Genomic DNA, 23,915 nt, shown 5'->3' with positions numbered 1-23,915 from the left:
TTGGGACCTTCAGTCTTCGAAATATTTGAAAACTTCTGAATCTTTAGAATCTAGAATCTACATTTCTCGAATCGCTAGAATCTCAAAACGCTCTCTAGCCCCGCCCACTCGTCTTCTCTTTTCTTAGAGGGTACTTCATTTGCCAAAATCAGTCTTATCCTAGCAGTTACTAGCCCCGCCCACCCACCCTCTCGTTTCTTAGAAAGTATCTCATTAGATCACATCATTCTTATCTTACTAGGTACTAGCCCCGCCCACCGGTCCTCTCTTCTCTTTATAGAGTATCCCATTTGCCACAATCAGTCTTATCTTGGATCTTCAATCTTTGAAATATTCGAAAACTTCAGAATCTGTAGAACCTCTACGATCTAAGATTTCTCGAATGGCTAGAATCTACGAGTATAGTCTTTAGAATCTAAATTACATAGAATCTAGATTCGTCAGAAAGTCTAAAATTTGTAGAATATCAAGATTATTAAAAATTTTCAGAATATTTAGAGTTTCTGAAGTTTCTAGCGATTCTAACATTTCTCGAATGGCTAGAATCGCAATACGCTCTATAGTCTCTAGAATCTGAATTATTTAGAATCTAGATTCGTTAGAAAGTCTAAAATCTATAGATTATTCAAAATTTTCAGAAGATTTAGAGTTTCTGAAGTTTCTAGCCTCGGAATTTTTGGAATTTGTGGAATTTCTGGAATCTTTAGAATATTCATAACCCTGGGAATCTTCAAATTCTTCAGAATTGTTGTGATTTTCTGTTTTCAAAAGACTCAGAATCTTTAGACTCTTTGGATTCTCTAGGCTCCTATTATCCGAAATCTTGGGAATTTCTAGAATCTCTGAAATCATCGGAATCTTTGAATCCCTAGAAATATTTGTGATCCTTAGAATTTTGGGACTTTCAATCTTCGAAATATTTGAAAACTTCTGAATCTTTAGAATCTAGAATCTACATTTCTCGAATCGCTAGAATCTCAAAACGCTCTCTAGCCCCGCCCACTCGTCTTCTCTTTTCTTAGAGGGTACTTCATTTGCCAAAATCAGTCTTATCCTAGCAGTTACTAGCCCCGCCCACCCACCCTCTCGTTTCCTAGAGTGTATCTCATTAGATCACATCATTCTTATCTTACTAGGTACTAGCCCCGCCCACCGGTCCTCTCTTCTCTTTATAGAGTATCCCATTTGCCAAAATCAGTCTTATCTTGGATCTTCAATCTTTGAAATATTCGAAAACTTCAGAATCTGTAGAATCTCTAAGATCTAAGATTTCTCGAATGGCTAGAATCTACGAGTATAGTCTTTAGAATCTAAATTACATAGAATCTAGATTCGTCAGAAAGTCTAAAATCTGTAGAATATCAAGATTATTAAAAATTTTCAGAATATTTAGAGTTTCTGAAGTTTCTAGCGATTCTAACATTTCTCGAATGGCTAGAATCGCAATACGCTCTATAGTCTCTAGAATCTGAATTATTTAGAATCTAGATTCGTTAGAAAGTCTAAAATCTATAGATTATTCAAAATTTTCAGAAGATTTAGAGTTTCTGAAGTTTCTAGCCTCGGAATTTTTGGAATTTGTGGAATTTCTGGAATCTTTAGAATATTCATAACCCTGGGAATCTTCAAATTCTTCAGAATTGTTGTGATTTTCTGTTTTCAAAAGACTCAGAATCTTTAGACTCTTTGGATTCTCTAGGCTCCTATTATCCGAAATCTTGGGAATTTCTAGAATCTCTGAAATCATCGGAATCTTTGAATCCCTAGAAATATTTGTGATCCTTAGAATTTTGGGACTTTCAATCTTCGAAATATTTGAAAACTTCTGAATCTTTAGAATCTAGAATCTACATTTCTCGAATCGCTAGAATCTCAAAACGCTCTCTAGCCCCGCCCACTCGTCTTCTCTTTTCTTAGAGGGTACTTCATTTGCCAAAATCAGTCTTATCCTAGCAGTTACTAGCCCCGCCCACCCACCCTCTCGTTTCCTAGAGTGTATCTCATTAGATCACATCATTCTTATCTTACTAGGTACTAGCCCCGCCCACCGGTCCTCTCTTCTCTTTATAGAGTATCCCATTTGCCAAAATCAGTCTTATCTTGGATCTTCAATCTTTGAAATATTCGAAAACTTCAGAATCTGTAGAATCTCTAAGATCTAAGATTTCTCGAATGGCTAGAATCTACGAGTATAGTCTTTAGAATCTAAATTACATAGAATCTAGATTCGTCAGAAAGTCTAAAATCTGTAGAATATCAAGATTATTAAAAATTTTCAGAATATTTAGAGTTTCTGAAGTTTCTAGCGATTCTAACATTTCTCGAATGGCTAGAATCGCAATACGCTCTATAGTCTCTAGAATCTGAATTATTTAGAATCTAGATTCGTTAGAAAGTCTAAAATCTATAGATTATTCAAAATTTTCAGAAGATTTAGAGTTTCTGAAGTTTCTAGCCTCGGAATTTTTGGAATTTGTGGAATTTCTGGAATCTTTAGAATATTCATAACCCTGGGAATCTTCAAATTCTTCAGAATTGTTGTGATTTTCTGTTTTCAAAAGACTCAGAATCTTTAGACTCTTTGGATTCTCTAGGCTCCTATTATCCGAAATCTTGGGAATTTCTAGAATCTCTGAAATCATCGGAATCTTTGAATCCCTAGAAATATTTGTGATCCTTAGAATTTTGGGACTTTCAATCTTCGAAATATTTGAAAACTTCTGAATCTTTAGAATCTAGAATCTACATTTCTCGAATCGCTAGAATCTCAAAACGCTCTCTAGCCCCGCCCACTCGTCTTCTCTTTTCTTAGAGGGTACTTCATTTGCCAAAATCAGTCTTATCCTAGCAGTTACTAGCCCCGCCCACCCACCCTCTCGTTTCCTAGAGTGTATCTCATTAGATCACATCATTCTTATCTTACTAGGTACTAGCCCCGCCCACCGGTCCTCTCTTCTCTTTATAGAGTATCCCATTTGCCAAAATCAGTCTTATCTTGGATCTTCAATCTTTGAAATATTCGAAAACTTCAGAATCTGTAGAATCTCTAAGATCTAAGATTTCTCGAATGGCTAGAATCTACGAGTATAGTCTTTAGAATCTAAATTACATAGAATCTAGATTCGTCAGAAAGTCTAAAATCTGTAGAATATCAAGATTATTAAAAATTTTCAGAATATTTAGAGTTTCTGAAGTTTCTAGCGATTCTAACATTTCTCGAATGGCTAGAATCGCAATACGCTCTATAGTCTCTAGAATCTGAATTATTTAGAATCTAGATTCGTTAGAAAGTCTAAAATCTATAGATTATTCAAAATTTTCAGAAGATTTAGAGTTTCTGAAGTTTCTAGCCTCGGAATTTTTGGAATTTGTGGAATTTCTGGAATCTTTAGAATATTCATAACCCTGGGAATCTTCAAATTCTTCAGAATTGTTGTGATTTTCTGTTTTCAAAAGACTCAGAATCTTTAGACTCTTTGGATTCTCTAGGCTCCTATTATCCGAAATCTTGGGAATTTCTAGAATCTCTGAAATCATCGGAATCTTTGAATCCCTAGAAATATTTGTGATCCTTAGAATTTTGGGACTTTCAATCTTCGAAATATTTGAAAACTTCTGAATCTTTAGAATCTAGAATCTACATTTCTCGAATCGCTAGAATCTCAAAACGCTCTCTAGCCCCGCCCACTCGTCTTCTCTTTTCTTAGAGGGTACTTCATTTGCCAAAATCAGTCTTATCCTAGCAGTCACTAGCCCCGCCCACCCACCCTCTCGTTTCTTAGAAAGTATCTCATTAGATCACATCATTCTTATCTTACTAGGTACTAGCCCCGCCCACCGGTCCTCTCTTCTCTTTATAGAGTATCCCATTTGCCAAAATCAGTCTTATCTTGGATCTTCAATCTTTGAAATATTCGAAAACTTCAGAATCTGTAGAACCTCTACGATCTAAGATTTCTCGAATGGCTAGAATCTACGAGTATAGTCTTTAGAATCTAAATTACATAGAATCTAGATTCGTCAGAAAGTCTAAAATTTGTAGAATATCAAGATTATTAAAAATTTTCAGAATATTTAGAGTTTCTGAAGTTTCTAGCGATTCTAACATTTCTCGAATGGCTAGAATCGCAATACGCTCTATAGTCTCTAGAATCTGAATTATTTAGAATCTAGATTCGTTAGAAAGTCTAAAATCTATAGATTATTCAAAATTTTCAGAAGATTTAGAGTTTCTGAAGTTTCTAGCCTCGGAATTTTTGGAATTTGTGGAATCTCTGGAATCTTTAGAATATTCATAATCCTGGGAATCTTCAAATTCTTCAGAATTGTTGTGATTTTCGGTCTTCAAAATACTCAGAATCTTTAGACTCTTTGAATTCTTTAGGGTCCTATTATCCGAAATCTTGGGAATTTCTAGAATCTCTGAAATCATCGGAATCTTTGAATCCCTAGAAATGTTTGTGATCTTTAGAATTTTGGGACCTTCAATCTTCGAAATATTTGAAAACTTCTGAATTTTTAGAATCTAAAATCTAAACATTCCCAATTATTCAAATGATTTTCGTCGGATGAAATAGGTATGCGAGAATTTAAACCCATCGCTTTGAGAAGTCGCGTTTTCTTGTTGATTTCTCGTTAATTTCTCATTGATTTCTCGTTGATTTCCTCTTGATTTCCTTTTGATTTCCTGAGATTTCCTGTGATTTCCTCTAGCGTGTACAATTGATTTCCTCTGCGGTTTACCCCTCGATTTAATCCTGATTTTAGGACCAGTATTGTCGACTAGTAACCCAGGTAATTTTACACGAAATAAGGGTGTGGGGACAAAAAATCTGCACAAATTTCAAACTAGAATAACTGTATTATAAAAGCAGGTATTAATAACGTGATCAACAACATTTATAAAAACAACTTTAAAGAACACAATCTGCACCATATCTACTTGCTTTACGAATTTTTGTTTTAACACGGCGCATTAAATTTGTAAAAGCCGATATTTTTGTTTGCCGTATTTTCAGCAGTATACGCTTCTTTAATTCTGCATGTGTCGAGGCTTCCCATCCATTTTCGTACCCATTTCTCTTTAGGTTTCTCCAAAAACGTTCAATTGGGCGTAGTTGAAGTACGTTGGGAACATTTTTGTCCTTAGGGATAAAAGGAATGCTTAACTCATTATATGCAGCAAAAACGTTAGCTGCGTAATGAGCTGTTGCCATGTCTGGCCAAAATACAAAATTGCCATCCGAATGCTTTTCTCTTATAAAGCGGACAAGTCGAGACCTAATGCACTGTTTTTCATAAATATCTGCATTAACAGAATTTCCAGATGGGCAAATAAACGCAGTAGAATGTCCACGTGACGAAATGGCCAATCAGACCAACAACTTGGACTGAAATTTTTTATAACGTTTGAATTTCACTTTATCATCTACTTCTTCTCCTTCCTTGCAATAGAAATGTTTATTGTTAGCAGTATCGCTACCATCAAAAGTGAAGTCGGATTCGTCATCGATGATTATTTCAGTTCCATTTGAGGGGGAAAAAGCGGATTCAGAAAGATGCCTTAATTTTCGTTTTTGTTCCAACTTTTGTTTTTCTGAATATTTAGGGGCGAATTTTCGCGTTGCAAGATTGACATTATTCTCCTTTAATATGTTGCTAACATACTTTTTGTCAATTTTAAATTTCGGTCCAATCTTTCTTAGTGAAACACCAAATTTACCGTGACTTTGATTGACTAACGCTTCTCTCTTCTTCTGGGACATTTTTGTTGCTGGTCTTCCGCTTCCTACTTGTCTTTCTACCGAATTCCCATTCTCTACTCTTCTGCAAATGCTATAAGTTGTCCTTTTTGATATCCCCATTTGGAAGAAGTGATTAACGGTGAATGACTTTTTTAAATGCATATGCCTTCTATAAAATTCGGCAATCACAGATCGGCGATCATTTTCGTTTAAGTGTTCCATTATTACAAAAAATATTGAAACTTTCAAGAGGAACTAGGCATAACAATTTTTAACAACTGTAAAAAAATGTTATAACGTCAACCGTCATTTTTCTCAAAGCTAACTCGATTTTCGGTGAATTAAAATTTGTGCAGATTTTTTGTCCCCACACCCTTAGATGAAACACAACATAAAAATACATATTTTTAAGGTCAATTTCTAACGGATCAGTACAGTATCCAGAACGAAGATAGAGGTGCCCCGATAAGGTCATTTTTCCCCGACACGTGGTTATGGGAATTAGTACCAGTTAGGTAAAATGCGAATATTCAAATTATAAAGGTCTGTATTTCCATTTTAGAAATGTGGCAGTTATCCATCGAACGTTACCTCACACTATTACTACTTGGGAAACCAGTGTACTGTGTGTTTCAGCCATTCATGGTCCGGGTATTAGTAAAATTTCCGAAATTACAAGTTTTCAACCCTTTTTTATTAACCTGCTGACACCATACTCTGTAAAACTGGGAGAAATCTTATACTTACACACAATCGTTTTCAACTATCTCACCTACAACGTACCGGTAATTATATTCAATATCGTTTTCATCAGAAGTTGATTATTATGTTCAAGATTCGAATCAGTTTAGCGATATCAGATGGTTTGGATTTACTGGATGCACAAAAGCGGACAAGTTTTTCATATTGTGTTCATAGTAATAATACAGTTACACACGTATTTGAGGTGAAAGCTGTGAAAGCACAAAAAGTCAATGTAACTGTGGTAGGAGAATTAGATCCCTCGTTCCCTGGACATTGCGGACCTGACACCGTCGTCAATAAGAGGTCTTTCAAAATATCAAAAAATATTGTCGTATTTATTTCCTAATTTTTCTAGGGACGTAGTTTTTAAAACTTTTATAGTTGAACCTGAAGGTTATCCAGTACAAATAACAAAATCGGCTTTATTTTGTCGATCTGGTACTTACGCTAGTCTAAAATGTTTAAGTTTAAGTTAATAAATAACTAATTTTAGATGATCACTCGCCAAATAATGTCACTTGGGACGCACTAACACCAAACGATGTAGTACTTGATACATTCAAAACTGAAATTATTCTTCACGCAGATATTTTAGGTCAAAGTATTGAGGTCGCCTGAAATATTAATTCTTCTATAAGTATTTTTAACTTGTTCGGTTTTTCTTTTCAGAATTTCGACGAGTTAATTATAATGCCGACTGGTTGTGGGGAACAAATAATGGCAACTTTGGCCCCAAATCTATACGTATTACGTTATTTAAATGCCACTAGAAGTTTATCGACTTCCGTAACCCGAAGAATCATACGAAATTTAAAAATTGGTTATCAAAGAATTTTGAATTATGTCCACAGTGATGGATCCTTCTCAGCTTTCGGTTACTACGATTCAACAGGATCCATGTTTTTAACAGCGTTTGTAGTTCGAATACTTCAAGACATCAAACAGTACATTTATGTGGATCAAAAAATTATCGATCGAGCGGTAACGTGGATAATAAGTAACCAACTAGAAAATGGGTGCTTTAAAACTATGTCGCATGTTTTTCAAGATATGGTAAGTACTGTGATCTATTTTGTTAAATGTACAAAATATGTGTAATTACAGGGAGGTACTACGTTCGAAAATAGTACCGCAGGTTTAACTGCGTACGTGATGGTTAGTTTATTAAATGCGAATATTCGAATTCCCGACGCAGTCCAAACAAACGCTAAATATTGCATTAGAGGACATTACAATTTAGATACTTACACTCTAGCAATAAGCTCGTATGCTTTATTTAAAATTAACTGGTACAGCGAAGCTAACAGAATGTTGAAAAAGTTAATTCAAATTTCCAATAAAAAGGGTAACATGATGTGGTGGACAAGTAAAGGTAAAAATTAAAGAGATACTTAACATGCAAAACCTACTAAAGTTAAATTTATCACTAGAGTATAATGGTTCGGGAGCCACTGATGTTGAAATTACAAGTTATGTCTTGCTTTCTTTGCTCCACCAAAAGTCGCCCGAAAATTTGGCTAAAGCACATTCTATAGTGCAGTGGTTATCAACACAACGTGGACCTCGAGGAGGGTTTTTGTCCACACAGGTAACACTAAATACGATAGATTTCTCATATTATTATTCAGTGGATTTGTAAGTACTACCATTGTTTAAGTATATTAAATCGAAAAACCTAAAATTTTAAAAACTGAAAAGTTAAAATATCGAAAAGTTGAAAAATTGAGAAATCTAAAATTTAAAAAACGGAAAATGAAAATCCAAAAAGTAGAGTCAAGAAATCGAATAATCCAGAACTCGAAAAGTCGAAATACTAAAAAATCCCAAAACTCAAATATCGAAAAATTGAAAAATAGAAGAAAAATTGAAGAATCGAAAAATTGAAAAATCACAAAATTGAACGAATTATCCAAAAATTAGGAAATTAAAAAATTGAGAAACCGAAAAGTCAAAAAGCAAAATCGAAAAATTGCAAACTTAAAAAATCGAAAAATTGAAAAATCAAAAACCTGAAAAATCGAAAAATTGAAGAAATGAAGAACTGAAAGATGGAAACTTTGGGAAGTGGAGAAACGGGAAAATAAAAAAATAGATCAATTGTGAAATCCGAAAACTGAAAATTCAGAAATGTCAAAATTTTAAAAATTACAAAATATTGAAGAACTGAAAAATTGAAAAATCTAAAACTTAAAACACTGAAAAAATAAAATATCGTAAAATTGAAAAATGGAGAAATCCAATCAAAACATCAAAAAAATAAATTCGAAAATCTAAAATGTAAAAATCGAAAAACTGAAAAATCAAAGAATCGGGAAATCGAAACTCGAAAATTTAAAAAATTGGAAAATTGAAAAATCGGATAATTCAAAAATCGAAACATCGAAAAGTCGAGAAACCAAAAAGTAAAAAATCGAAAAATCGATACGTGGTAAAATTGAAAAATCAAAATCTGAAAAAATTGAAAAATCGAAAATTTATAAATTCGGAAAATTGAAAAATAGAACTGAAAACTCGAGAAATCGAAAAATCTAGACATTTAAAAACTGAAAAATTAAAATATGGAAAAGTTGAAAACTTGAGAAATCGAAGTAAAAAACAGTCGAAAGTTTAAAAACGAAAAACTGAAATTCCAAAAAGTAAAAAATCGAGAAATCTAAAAATTCACAACTCGAAAAACCGAAAAGTTGAAATACTAAAAAATCCCAAAACTGAAATATCGAATAGAAGAAAAATGAATAATCGAATAACTGAAAATCACAAAATTAATCGAAATATCCAAAAATTGGGAAGTTAAAAAATCGAAAAATTGGGAAATTGAAAAGTCAAAAAAGCAAAATCGACAAATTGAAAACTCAAAAAACCTAAAAAATCGAAAAATTGAACTGGAGAACTGAAAAATCGAAACTTTGGGAAGTCGAGAAATGGGAAAATCGGAAAACTGAAAATTCAGAAAAGTCAAAAATCTGAAAAATCGAAAAATTGAACTGGAGAACTGAAAAATCTAAACTTTGAGAAGTCGAGAAAGGGGAAAATCAAAAAATAGATTAATTGAAAAATCGGAAACCTGAAAATTCAGAAACGTCAAAACATGAAAAATGAAAAAATATTGAAGAATTGAAAAATCGAAAAATCTAAAAATTAAAAATTCTAAAGTCTACAATTTAAAAATCGAAAAACTGAAAAATCAACAAATCGAGAAATAAAAAATTGGAAAATTGAAAAATCGGATAATTCAAAAATGGAAAAATTGATAGTTCGAGAGATTGAACAATCAAAACATGGAAACATCCGAATCTCGATAAATCGAGGTCTCAAGAAATTGAAAAATTGAAAATTTAAAAATTCGGAAATTTGAAAAATTAAAATATGTATAGAAGAACTGAAAATTTGAAAAATTGAAAAATCTAGAATTTTAAAAACTGAAAAATTAAAATATCGAAAAATTGAGAAATCGAAATATAAAATACCTAGTCGAAAAATCGAAAATCCAAAAAATAAAAAATCGAAAAATCCAGAAGTAGAAAAATCGAAAAAGTCGAAGAATCAAATTACTCGAAAATCCCAAAATTGAAAGAAATCCAAAAATTGAGAAATTAAAAAATTGGAGAATTGGGAAATCGAAAAGTCAAAAAAGCAAAATCGACAAATTGAAAACTCAAAAAATCTGAAAAATCGAAAAATTGAACTGGAGAACTGAAAAATCTAAACTTTGAGAAGTCGAGAAAGGGGAAAATCAAAAAATAGATTAATTGAAAAATCGGAAACCTGAAAATTCAGAAACGTCAAAACATGAAAAATGAAAAAATATTGAAGAATTGAAAAATCGAAAAATCTATAAATTAAAAATTCTAAAGTCTACAATTTAAAAATCGAAAAACTGAAAAATCAACAAATCGAGAAATAAAAAATTGGAAAATTGAAAAATCGGATAATTCAAAAATGGAAAAATTGATAGTTCGAGAGATTGAACAATCAAAACATGGAAACATCCGAATCTCGATAAATCGAGGTCTCAAGAAATTGAAAAATTGAAAATTTAAAAATTCGGAAATTTGAAACATTAAAATATGTATAGAAGAACTGAAAATTTGAAAAATTGAAAAATCTAGAATTTTAAAACCTGAAAAATTAAAATATCGAAAAATTGAGAAATCGAAATATAAAATACCTAGTCGAAAAATTGAAAATCCAAAAAATAAAAAATCGAAAAATCCAGAAGTAGAAAAATCGAAAAAGTCGAAAAATCAAATTACTCGAAAATCCCAAAATTGAAAGAAATCCAAAAATTGAGAAATTAAAAAATTGGAAAATTGGGAAATCGAAAAGTCAAAAAAGCAAAATCGAAAATTGAAAACTCAAAAAATCTGAAAAATCGAAAAATTGAACTGGAGAACTGAAAAATCGAAGCTCTGGGAAGTCGAGAAACGGGAAAATCGAAAAATAGATTAATTGAAAAATCGGAAACCTGAAAATTCAGAAACGTCAAAACATGAAAAATGAAAAAATATTGAAGAATTGAAAAATCGAAAAATCTAAAAATTAAAAATTCTAAAGTCTACAATTTAAAAATCGAAAAACTGAAAAATCAACAAATCGAGAAATAAAAAATTGGAAAATTGAAAAATCGGATAATTCAAAAATGGAAAAATTGATAGTTCGAGAGATTGAACAATCAAAACATGGAAACATCCGAATCTCGATAAATCGAGGTCTCAAGAAATTGAAAATTTAAAAATTCGGAAATTTGAAAAATTAAAATATGTATAGAAGAACTGAAAATTTGAAAAATTGAAAAATCTAGAATTTTAAAAACTGAAAAATTAAAATATCGAAAAATTGAGAAATCGAAATATAAAATACCTAGTCGAAAAATTGAAAATCCAAAAAATAAAAAATCGAAAAATCCAGAAGTAGAAAAATCGAAAAAGTCGAAGAATCAAATTACTCGAAAATCCCAAAACTGAAAGAAATCCAAAAATTGAGAAATTAAAAAATTGCAAAATTCAGAAATCGAAAAACCCAAAAAGCAAAGTAGAAGAATCGAACGATTGAAGAACTGAGAAATCGAATCTTTGAGAAGTCTAGAAATGGGAAAATCAAAAATAGATTTATTGAAACATCGGAAAACTGGAAATTTAGCAGTGTCAAAATCTGAAAAATTGAAAAATAAAATATTGAAGAACTGAAAAAAAAAACTAAAATTTACAAAATTGAACAATCAAAATATCACAAAACTGAAAAATCGAGAAATCCAAAAATCGAAATTCGAAAATCTAAAATTTAAAAATCGAAAAACTGAAAAATCGGCAATCAAGAAATCGACACTCCAGAATTAAAAGATTGAAAAATAGACAAATCGGAAACCTAAGAATCAAATTACTCGAAAATCCCAAAACTGAAAGAAATCCAAAAATTGAGAAATTAAAAAATTGGAAAATTGAGAAATCGAAAACCAAAAAAGCAAAGTTGAAAAATCGAGGAATTGAAGAACTGAAAAATCGAAACTTTTGAGACATCGGAAAACTGAAAATTTAGCAACGTCAAAATCTGAAAAATTGAAAAATAGAAATACTGAAGAACTGAAAAAAATCTAGAAATCAAAAAATCTAAAATTTATAAGATGGAACAATTAAAATATCACAAAATTGAAAAATCGAGAAATCCAAAAATCAAAAAATCAAAATTCGAAAATCTAAAATTTAAAAATGGAAAAACTGAAAAATCGCCAAATCAAGAAATCGACACCCCAGAATTAAAAAATTGAAAAATAGAAAAATTGAAAAATCTAAAGTTTAAAAAACCAAAAATTGAAAATCCAAGAATAAAGAATCGAAATATTGAAAAATCTCAAAACTAAAAGAAATATCCAAAAATTGAGGAATTAAAAAAATGGAAAATTGAGAAATCGAATAAAGCGAAGTCGAAAAATCGAAGAACTGGAGAACTGAAAAATCGAAACTTTGTGAAGTGGGAAAATCAAAAATAGATTGATTGAGGAATCGGAAAACTGAAAATTTAGCAACGTCAAAATTTGAAAAATTGAAAAATTTAAAACATTGAACAATTAAAATATCGCAAAATTGAAGAATCTAGAAATCCAAACATAAAAAAAGCAAACAAAAATTCGAAAATTTAAAAATCGAAAAATTTAAAAATCGACAAATCCAAAAATCGAAACATCGAAAAATTCAAAAACTGAGACATCGAGAAATCGAAAAATCGAAAATTTAAAAATCGAAAAATTTAAAAATCGACAAATCCAAAAATCGAAACATCGAAAAATTCAAAAACTGAGACATCGAGAAATCGAAAAATCAGAGGATCAAAAAATTGATAAATCGAGAAATTGAACAATCAAAACCACGAAACATCTGAATTCGATAAATCGAGAAATAAAAAAAATTGAAAAATCGAGAATTTAAAAATTCGAAAAATTGAAATATAGAAGACTCGAGATATCGAAAAACCTAGAATTTTAAAAATTTAAATATTAAATCAAAAAGTTGAAAAATTGAGAAATCGAAGAATAAAACAGTCGAAAAATTGAAAAATCTAGAGATTAAGGAAAAATTGAAAATCCAAAACGTAAAAAATCGAGAAATCAAAAAAATCCAGCGTTTCAAAAATCGAAAAGTCGAAAAATCGAAATATTGAAAAATCTCATAACTGAAAGAAATATCCAAAAAACTGAGAAATTTAAAAATTGGAAAATTAGCTTAAAAAATCGAAAAATTGAAGAATTGAAGAAGTGAAAAATTGAAACTTTAGAAAGTCGGGAAATGGAAAAATAAAAAAAAGTTACTTCAGAAATTGGAAAACTGAAAATTTAGGAACGTGAAAATTTGAAAAATTGAAAAATCGGAATATTTAATATCCGCAAAATCGAAGAGGAGAAAAATTAAGAAATCGTATCATTGAAACATCGGAAAATTGTGATATCAAAAAATACAAAACTCGAGAAATCGAAAATTTGAAGAATGGAAAAATTGAAAACGCCCAAAATTGAAATTTTGAAAAATTGAGATATCTAAAGTTGAAAAATCGAGAAAATGAAAAATCGAAAAGTCTCAATAGCGTATTTATAAATCACAAAGTCGAGAAATTGAAAAATCCAGAACTCAAAAAGGCGAAATACAAAAAAATACCAAAATTTAAATATCGAAAAATTGCAAAATAGAAGAAAAATTGAAGAATCGAAAAACTGAAAAATCACAAAATTGAACGAAATATCCAAAAATTAGGAAATTAACAAATTGAGAAACCGAAAAGTCAAAAAGCAAAATCGAAAAATTGCAAACTTAAAAAATCGAAAAATTTAAAAAAAGAAAAATTGGAATATCGAGAATTTAAATTGAAAAATCTGAAGATTAACAAAAAACTGAAAATCCAAAAAGTAAAAAATCGAGAAATCAAAAAAAATCCAGCAATCCAAAAATCGAAAGATCGAAAAATCGAAATATTGAAAAATCTGAGAAATTAAAAAATTAGAAAATTGAGAAATCGAAAAACTAAAAAAGCACAGTCGAAAAATCGTAAGCTTAAAAAATCAAAAAATTGAAGAATTGAAGGAGTGAAAAATTGAAACTTTAGGAAGTCGAGAAATGGAAAAATAAAAAAAAAGTAACTTCAGAAATCGGAAAACTGAAAATTTAGAAACGTTAATTGAAAAATCGAAACATCAAAAATTTGGAAAATCGAAAAAAAAAATGGAAAATCGAAAATTTAAATACATATTCCGAAAAAATTGAAAAATTAAAATATCGAAAAGTTGAAAAACTGAGAAATCGAAAAATCCAGAACTTGAAAAGTCGAAATACAAAAAAATCCCAAAACTCAAATATCGAAAAATTGAAAAATAGAAGAAAAATTGAAGAATCGAAAAACTAGAAAATCACAAAATTGAACGGGATATCGAAAAAATAGGAAATTAAAAAATTGCGAAAACGGAAAGTCAAAAAAGCAAAGTCGAAAAATCGTAAACCTGAAAAATCTAAAACTTGAAGAACCAAAAAACTGAAAGATGGCAATTTTGGGAAGTGGAGAAATGGGAAAATAAAAAAATAGATTAATTGAGAAATCCGAAAACTGAAAATTCAGTAATGTCAAAATCTGAAAAATTTAAAAATATTGAAGAACTGAAAAATTGAAAAATCTAAAATTTAAAAATCGGCAAACTGAGCAATCGGTTAATTAAAAAATCGAAACATCAAAAAATTGGAAAATCGAAAAATTAAAAATTCGGAAAATTGAAAAATATAACTAGAAACTCGAAAAATCTAGAAATTTAAAAATTGAAAAATTAAAATATGGAAAAGTTGAAAATTTGAGAAATTGAAATATAAAATTATCGAAAAATTGAAACATCTAAAGTTTAAAAAACGAAAAACTGAAAATCCAAAAATGAAAAATCGAAAAATCCAGAACTCGAAAAATCGAAAAGTGAAAAGTCGAAAAATTTTAAAAACCGAAAAACCAAGATGGCAAAATTAAAAAATTGAAAAATTGAAATATTGAAGGACTGAAAAATCGAGAAATCGAAAAATCGAAAATTTAAGAGATTGAAAAATTTAAATATGAAAAAATTGTAAAATCGAGAAATCTAAACATGAAAAAATAAAAAAAATAAAAATTGGAAAATCTAAAATTTAAAAACCGGCAAACTGAACAATCGGTTAATTGAAAAATCGAAACATCAAAAAATTGGAAAATCGAAAAATTAAAAAAAATTGGAAACTCGAAAATTTAAATATTCCGAAAATTGAAAAATTGAAATATAGAAGAACTAAAAACACGAGAAATCGAAAAACCTAAAATTTTAGAAATCGAAGCATAAAACAGTTTAAAACTGAAAAATCAAAAAGTAAAAATTGGGAAATCCAAAAATCCAGAACTCGAAAAGTCAAAATACAAAGAAATCCCAAAATTCAAATATCGAAAAATTGAAAAATAGAAGAAAAATTGAAGAATTGAAAAACCGAAGAACTGCAAGATGGAAACTTTGGTAAGTGGAGAAATGGGAAAATAAAAAAAATAGATTAATTGAGAAATCCTAAAACTGAAAATTCAGAAATGTCAAAATTTGAAACATTAAAAAATATTGAAGAACTGAAAAATTGAAAAATCTAAAATTTAAAACACTGAAAAATTAAAATATCGTAAAATTGAAATGTGGAGAAATCCAAACAGCAAAAAAACAAAAATATGAAAATTGGAAACTCTAAAATTTAAAAATCAAAAAATGGAAAAATTAACGAATCGAGAAATCGAAACTCGAAAATTAAAAAAATTGGAAAATCGAAAAATCGGTTAATTCAAAAATCCAAACATCGAAAAGTCGAGAAACCGAAAAGTAAAAAATCGACAAATCGCTGCATCGTAAAATTCGAAAACTGAGACATCGAGAAATCGAAAAATCGAGGAGTCGAAATGTCAAGAAGTCGAAAAATTGAGAAACCGAAAAGCTAAAAATGGAAAAACCGATAAATCGAGAGATTGAACAATCAAAACATCGAAACTTCGGATAAATCGAGATCTCAAAAATTGAAAAATCGAAAATTTAAAAATTCAAAACATTGAAAAATAGAACTGGAAACTCAGAAATCGAAAAATCTAGAAATTTAAAAATTGAAAAATTAAAATATAAAACAATCGAAAAATTGAAAAATCTATAGTTTAAAAAACGAAAAACTGAAAATCCAAAAATAAAAAATCGAAAAATCCAGAAGTCGAAAAATCGAAAAGTCGAAGAATCGAAATATTGAAAAATCTCAAAACTTAAAGAAATAACCAAAAATTGAGGAATTAAAAAATTGGAAAATTGAGAAATCGAAAAATCAATAAAACGAAGTCGAAAAATCGAAGAATTGGAGAATTGGAAAATCGAAACTTTGAAAAGTGGGAAAACCAAAAATAGATTCATTGAGAAATCGGAAAACTGAAAATTTAGCAACGTCAAAATTTGAAAAATTGAAAAATTTAAAACATTGAAATATCGCAAAATTGAAGAATCTAGAAATCCAAACAAAAAAGCAAAAATAAAAATGTGAAAATTTAAAAGTCAAAAAACAGAAAAATCAACAAATCGAAAATTCGAAACTCCAGAATTTAAACAATCGAAAAATTGAAAAATCGAAACATCGAAAAATTCAAAAACTAAGACATCGATAAATCGAAAAATCAAAGGATCGAAAAACTGAAAAATTGAAATATAGAATAACCGAAAACTCGAGAAATCGAAAAACATAGAATTTTAAAAATAGATATATTAAAACATCGAAAAATTGAAAAATTGGGAAATCGAAGAATAAAACAGTCGAAAAATTGAAAAATCTAAAGATTAACGAAAAATTTTAAATCCAAATAGTAAAAAATCGAGAAATCAAAAGAAATCCAGCAATCCAAAAATCGAAAAGTCGAAAAAACTAAGAAATTAAAAAATTGGAAAATTGAGAAAAAAAGCAAAGCCGAAAAATCGTAAAATTAAAGAATTGAAGTAGTGGAAAATTGAAACTTTAGGAAGTCGAGAAATTCAAAAATAAAAAAAAGTTAGTTCAGAAATCGGAAAATTGAAAATTTAGAAACGTGAAAATTTGAAAAATTGAAAAATCGAAATATACTTAAACAACGGTACTACATAACCAAATCTACACAGCCAAGGGAAAAGATTTCTAAACTAGTTCCTCTCACAACCAACATTTTAATGATAACAGCAATACCATTTTTGCCTCACATTTAGTCCTTCTTTGAATCCCTCTCCCATTTTATATTTCCAGTTACGAATTCAAGAGAATGCAAAATTTACTGTATGTTTTGACTTTTGGTTCAACATTCATCACAGATGCTATATTATAAAATAAAAAATTGTTCTAGGATACAGTCGTAGCCCTTGAAGCCCTGACTAAATATTCCTCCATGATGCGACATAAAACAACAAATTTAAATATCAGTGTTAAAGCCAGTGACCAACAATTTATTTTTAAATTCAACGAAGAAAACCGTTTAATCTCACAAAATACTGTATTAAAAAAAGCCAACAGCAGTGTGGAAATTAGTATTCATGGACAAGGATGTATTTTAACTCAAGCAGTACATTCTTATTTCGTAAAACACATCACCAGTAGTGAATCATTCAAGCTGGACGTTGAAATTTTACCACTGTCGAAAATCGACAGATGTTCTATTGCCACGATTTCGACTTGTTTTTCTTACAATGGAACTGATCATCAGTCAAATATGGCCGTTTTGGAAATCGATTTACCAACAGGTTATGAAGCAGACAGAACTTCTCTTTACAAGTTAGTGGAAAAAGATAAAACAACAGGTAAGTTTTCATAACGCATTTTTTTTTTTTTTTAATAATATGATATCTGAACTGTAAACTAAATATTAATCGAAAACATTCCAGGAATAAAAATGTTTGAAGAAATTCAACAAAAGATAGTTTTTTATGTGACTAAACTGACTTCTAATGTTGTTTGTGCCAATTTCGATATTAATGAAATTGTCACTGTACATTCAAGAGCGAAATCTGCTGCAAAACTTTATGATTATTATAAACCCGAGTTTCGCGTTTTACAGTTCTACGATATGGATAATAGATGCACATTTAAAAACTATACGATTCCACTACTGGACTACCGTTCTGTTTTAGAAAACGACACCAACAGAGAGAATCCAAAAAGGGGGATATGAAATAATTTTTCATAAAATTAATTCTAGTATTAAATGATAAGTGAATACATATGTATTTAAATTTCACTTTTTTTTAAATATATAACAAGTTTGAAAATAATTACATGACTTTTTTTACCCGACCAAAATATATAAATTGTTGAGTTTAACCCACGCCGATTTTAAATCGCCCGTTCAACGTAACAATAGTGAGCTTGTAGAAACGACTCTGTTAGAAGCTACTAAACTTACTGACTACTTACCTCTAATATTTTATAAGGACATTAGGTAAGACGTGTTGATATAATAATTTCAATTAATAAAGTACATAGGTGTTGCGAATTCAATAATAATAATAATACTGGTATAGAAATAAATTCTCTAATATGGTTCAGAGTCTTGCAATTCTGGGTTTGTAATTTTATCTTCATGTCGAATATTTCCTAGTTTTTCATCAATGTTTTTTAACATTTGATCCAAAATCAGACTTTTCCAGAAATTATCTGTCAAAGTCATATCTGCAGTGCGTAAATGTTGAGTTTCGCTATAACAATTCTAAAAAAATAACCTTTAATAATAAACAATTAACCAGTAAAGGTTTACTTTCAGTTCAAAGTCAATTTCAGTCAATCTTTTTTTATCATTCTCATTGAAAATAAAAGCATTGTGTTCCGCAAGGTTTGGACTATCGTCAGCATTAGTTTTCTCCGCTTTCTCTTCATTCATTTGTAATGTATCTTTTCCGGATTGGCAAGTATCTAAAAAAAAATTATTACTGAAAATATGTTGTCGTTTGCATTTATTTACAGTTACCAATATCTGTCAAAATTTGTTCTAAGCGTTGTTTTTCTTCATCTGTTAACGGATGTTTTGACATGGCCGAAGCAGCTAACTGTTTGATCAATAAAATGACGTGAAACTATTAAGTCTGTTTATACACACCTCAATATTTCTAATGACGAAATTTTTTGTGGTTAAAGGGACAGATTTTTGGCGACAAAGTTTTTCTTTTTTTTCACAAACTGGAGCGCTGTAGTGTTTCTTGACATTGTCTTGTAAATCGTTTATGTGTATTCATATTTAACTAATTTAAATAAATAAAATTACCTTCACATTCTTTTAAATTTTCTTCAGCACAAAGTTTTAAAAATAGTTCTCCATCTTTATTGCAAGCTTCATCGGAGTGTAATTTTTGGCACATGTCTTCTTGCACTTTTATTCTTTGATTTTTTTCAAACTGAAAATAAATGAGATATTCGATAAATATTCTTAGAGAATATAGAATATATATATATTTTAAAAAGAATTCAACAAACGACCTTTAGAAATGTTACCTTGAGTAGATTACTATTCTTCATAATTTGTTTCTCAAGCTGGTCAACAGCAGCCATTTTTTCTAACACTTCATTATTTTTGCTGTGTGTTCTTGAACTTCTAGGTCTTACAATTGGAGGAAGCTCTATCAAAGCACTGCCAAATCCATTTTTCTCTAGAATGTTCTCACATAATGTAGTGTCTTCATTTCTGGACAAAATACCTGTAAATCACGAAAATATGCATCAGAAAATATGCTCCTAAAGAAAACTTTTGAAAACCCGAAAAAATGTAACACTGAAACATCAAAAAATAAGATAATTAAAAATCAAGAAATTGTAAAATCGTCAAAAAGAAACAATTCTGCAATTTTTCTATATAAAATTTTTCAAATTCTCAATTTTTAATTCTTAATTTTCCCGATTTTTCGTTTTTTACTTGTTCAACGAAAGGACAAATTTATTCAAACCGAAATTTTGAATTGAATTAAAAAATCAAAAAATTGAGAAATCGAAGAATTGAAAAAAATAAAGAAAACTTGAAAAAAACAAAAACATGAGATTTAAAAACTGAAAAAATGAAACTTGAAATATCGAAAAATTGACAAATTGAAAAATCGAAAAATGAAAAAACTGAGAAATTGAACAATGGAATAATTGAAAAAACAATTGAAAAATCAAAAAATTGCAAAACCCTGATTAATTAAAAATCGAGAAAGTGAAAAATTGAAAAAACGAAAAACAAAAACTTATATTTATAAATTAAATAATCAAAAATACAAAAAAAAATTAATTTAAAAATTCAAACATTTTAAAATGAAAACCGGAAAATTAAAAAATTAAGACATTGTAAAAACGAAACATGGAAAAATAAAAAAATTGTAACATCGAAAAACCGAAAAATTTAAAAGTTGAGAAATCGAAGAATTGAAAAAAAACAGAAACTAAAAAATCGGATAATGGGAAAGACAAAAATTGAATAATAAAAATCCTAATAATTATTTGAAAAAAGTAAAAAATTTAAAAACGGCAAATTTAAAAATGGAACAATTACAAAATTGTAAATTTGAAAAAAAAATAAAAATGGAAAAATTGAAGAAACGAAAAATTGAAAATCAAAAATTGAAAAGCCAAACTTGAAATATAAAAAAATTGGCAAACTGAAAACTGGGTAACGAAAAAGATAGAAACTGTAAAATCGAAAATTTGTAACATTGAAACCCGAAAAAGTGACAAATTAAAAATCAAGGAATTGAAAAATCGAAAAAACGAAAAATTGTAAAATTCAACAGATAGAAAATCGAAAAATTCAAAAGCAAATTAGAAAATCGAAAAATTAAAATGTCTACAAATTAAAAAATCGGAAAATACAAAAATTTTACTGAAAAGTGCAACAATTTCATAATGAAAATCGAGAATTCGAAAAATGTAAAAACGAAACACGGAAAAATTGAAAAATTAACAATTAAAAAAACCCAAAATTTAAAAATCTCCAATTGAGAAAATAAAAAACCGAAGAAACGGAACAACTTGGAATTACATAGTTGGAAGTACTTTATTTTTAAAAATCGAACAATTGAAAATCAAAAATAGAAAAAACGAAACTTGAAACACCGAGAAATTTAAAAATTGTAATCTTAAAACTAGAGAAACTGAAAACTTCGATAATTAAAAAAAACTGTAAAATCGAAAAACTGATTAATTAAAAATCGAGAAATAGAAAAATACGGAAAACAAAATTTTCTAGAAATAGAAAAATCGACAAATTGTAAAATTCAAAAGTTGAAGAACATCTAAAAAGTGTAAAATAAAAAAATCGAAAACTGAAAAATTGAAGAAACGAAACATTGAACAACAAAAAAAATATGAAATACCGAAATGTTGAAAAAATAGCGAAATTAAAAAATCGGATAACGAAAAAATCAACAATTGAAAAATCAAAAAATAAAAATATCTTAAAATGGAAAAATCGAAAAAACTGTCAAATCTAAAAATTATAACAATGAAACCTGAAAAAACTGACGAAATAAAAATCGAGAAACTGAAAAATCGCCAACATTAAAAAATGCAAGAACTCCAAAATAAAAAACTGAGAATCTGATAAGAAAATAATTTTCCTTCTCTAACTTTTACATAAACATTAAGTAGATATTACATACTAAATATGTAATGTTGATCATGAAAATGAATTTAATATAGCATGAAGTAAACGTACCTTTACAAAAATATGGTAACTCAAATTTTTCATATTTTACCTTCCAGTTTAGGAATGCACTTACTGCATTTTCCGCGGACGAATTCTTATCTGCTGAAAGCAAACCTGTATGTATATAACCAGAATTCCAGCTTTTCTCCATTTTTTTTTTTTTTTCTAATTTGTCTGTTTCATCAATCTGTAACAATTATAGGTTTAAGGGTTATATTCTTAAATACCTATTTTTCGGTGAAATCGTTACTAAAATGGCACTTTCCTATTCGATTTTATCGTTAGAGGTAGTTGCAACCTCTAGAGAATTATAACATACACCTCCTCATTACGATGTAAAATATGACTTTTATCCTGACGTCAAACCAAGGCGTCTTTTTTATTTTCGTATGTATTTTATACATACACACAGAGGTGTCAGGTGATTCAAAAATGGCGCACTAACTCACCGGTAAAATACTAATAAGTTCGAGAAAAGTTCTCATAAAAACAAAACGTAGATGTCTTAATTTTTCAATATTTCAATTTTGGGCTTTTTCAGTTTTTCCATTTTCAAATTTTCGATTACTCGATTTTTTTATTTTTTGATTTCTCAATTTTCACTTTTTTCAATACGATTTCTCAATTTTTATCCTCTTGAATTTTAGGATTTTAAAATATTTTTCAATTTTTCAAATTTTGACGTTTCTAAATTTTCAGTTTTTCGATTTCTGAACTATTTTTTTTATTTTTTCATTTCTTGATTTCCCGAAGTTTCGATTTTTTTCAATTCTTCAATTTTTCGATTTTTCAGGTTTTTTGATTTTTCAATTTTTTGATTTTTTAAGCTTACGATTTTTCGCCTTTGCTTTTCTAGTTTTTCGATTTCTCGCTTCCACTTTTTTAATTTCTCAATTTTTTTGATATTTCTTTCAGTTTTGGGATTTATCAATATTTCGATTTTTCGACTTTTCGATTTTTGAACTCCTATATTTTTTTATTTCTCGGTTTTTTTTCTTTTTGAATTTTCAATTGTTCGTTCATTTTTAGATTTTTCAATTTTTCGATTTTCCAATTTTTCGATGTTTCGATTTTTCAGTTATCCGATTTTTCGATTTTTCAATTTTTTAATTCTGGAGTGTCGATTTCTTGATTTGTTGAATTTTCAGTTTTTCGATTTTTAAATTTTAGATTTTCGAATTTTGATTTTTTGATTTTTGGATTTCTCGATTTTTTCAGTTCTTCAGTATTTCTATTTTTCTATTTTTCAGATTTTGACGTTGCTAAATTTTCAGTTTTCCGATGTCTCAATTAATCTATTTTTGATTTTCCCATTTCTAGACTTCTCAAAATTTCGATTTTTCAGTTCTTCAATTCTTCGACTTTGCTTTTTTGGTTTTTCGATTTTTCAATTTTCCAATTTTTTTAATTTCTCAATTTTTGGATATTTCTTTCAGTTTTGGGATTTTCGAGTAATTTGATTCTTCGACTTTTTCGATATTTCTACTTCTGGATTTTTCGGTTTTTTATTTTTTGGATTTTCTATTTTTCGACTATTTTATATTTCGATTTCTCAATTTCTTAATTTTTCGATATTTTAATTTTTCAGTTTTTAAAATTCTAGATTTTTCAATTTTTCAAGTTTTCAGTTCTTCTATACATACTTAGTTTAATTTTTCAAATTTCCGGATTTTTAAATTTTCAATTTTTTAATTTCTTGAGACCACGATTTATCGAGATTCGGATGTTTCCATGTTTTGATTGTTCAATCTCTCGAATTATCAATTTTTCCATTTTTGAATTATCCGATTTTAGAATTTTCCAATTTTTTAAATTTTCGAGTTTCGATTTCTCGATTTGTTGATTTTTCAGTTTTTCGATTTTTAAATTGTAGACTTTCGAATTTTTAATTTTTAGATTTTTCGATTTTTCAATATTTTTTCATTTTTCATGTTTTGGCGTTTCTGAATTTTCAGGTTTCCGATTTCTCAATTAAACTATTTTTCGATTTTTCAGATTTTTGACATTTCTGAATTTTCAGTTTTCCGATTTTCCCATTTCTCGACTTCCCAAAGTTTCGATTTTTCAATTCTCCAGTTCAATTTTTCCATTTTTCAAATTTTAGATTTCTCGACTTTTTTTATTTTTCGATTTCTCAATTTTCATTTGTTTCAATGATACGATTTCTCAATTTTTATGGTGTTCAATTTTAGGATTTTTACATATTTTTCAATTTTTCAAATTTTGATGTTTCTAAAT

At 28.6% G+C, this 23,915-nt stretch overlaps 2 protein-coding genes across 4 annotated transcripts in view; one reads left to right on the top strand and one right to left on the bottom strand.

Annotated features, from left to right (window-relative positions):
- The window catches only part of LOC135136236 (pregnancy zone protein-like), a 44,777-nt gene extending 26,498 nt beyond the window's left edge, over positions 1–18,279 (top strand). The window contains exons 9-19 of one of the 2 annotated variants that reach the window (XM_064065432.1): positions 4,768–4,794; positions 6,157–6,259; positions 6,307–6,529; positions 6,580–6,791; positions 6,844–6,926; positions 6,982–7,097; positions 7,158–7,541; positions 7,593–7,860; positions 7,919–8,076; positions 17,358–17,808; positions 17,893–18,279. In XM_064065432.1, coding sequence (XP_063921502.1) covers positions 4,768–4,794; positions 6,157–6,259; positions 6,307–6,529; positions 6,580–6,791; positions 6,844–6,926; positions 6,982–7,097; positions 7,158–7,541; positions 7,593–7,860; positions 7,919–8,076; positions 17,358–17,808; positions 17,893–18,179 — 2,312 coding nt within the window. In that variant the 3' untranslated portion in view covers positions 18,180–18,279. The remainder of the gene's footprint in view (positions 1–4,767; positions 4,795–6,156; positions 6,260–6,306; positions 6,530–6,579; positions 6,792–6,843; positions 6,927–6,981; positions 7,098–7,157; positions 7,542–7,592; positions 7,861–7,918; positions 8,077–17,357; positions 17,809–17,892) is intronic. The other variant, XM_064065433.1, reaches the window with a different exon arrangement.
- Positions 18,280–18,500: 221 nt separating this feature from the next.
- Positions 18,501–22,017, bottom strand: LOC135136641 (uncharacterized). Of its 2 annotated transcripts, XM_064066015.1 has the most exons (8): positions 21,928–22,017; positions 21,687–21,864; positions 19,493–19,695; positions 19,266–19,395; positions 19,101–19,210; positions 18,972–19,050; positions 18,762–18,916; positions 18,501–18,713 (listed from the first exon to the last, which is right to left on the bottom strand). In XM_064066015.1, exons 2-8 carry the CDS (start codon positions 21,826–21,828, stop codon positions 18,540–18,542), a joined length of 993 nt encoding a protein of 330 aa, XP_063922085.1. In that variant the 5' UTR covers positions 21,829–21,864; positions 21,928–22,017; the 3' UTR covers positions 18,501–18,539. The 2 variants fall into 2 exon arrangements, with proteins under 2 accessions (XP_063922085.1, XP_063922084.1); XM_064066014.1 differs by having other exon boundaries at positions 21,687–21,999.
- Positions 22,018–23,915: the final 1,898 nt, after the last annotated feature.

Source organism: Zophobas morio, unplaced genomic scaffold, assembly GCF_036711695.1.
Source record: "Zophobas morio isolate AGI-343-1 ecotype UQ-CSIRO unplaced genomic scaffold, CSIRO_AGI_Zmor_V1 ptg000026l, whole genome shotgun sequence".
In the NCBI taxonomy this organism is placed as follows: Eukaryota; Metazoa; Arthropoda; class Insecta; order Coleoptera; family Tenebrionidae; genus Zophobas; species Zophobas morio.
This window is presented reverse-complemented; position numbering and strand designations above follow the sequence as displayed.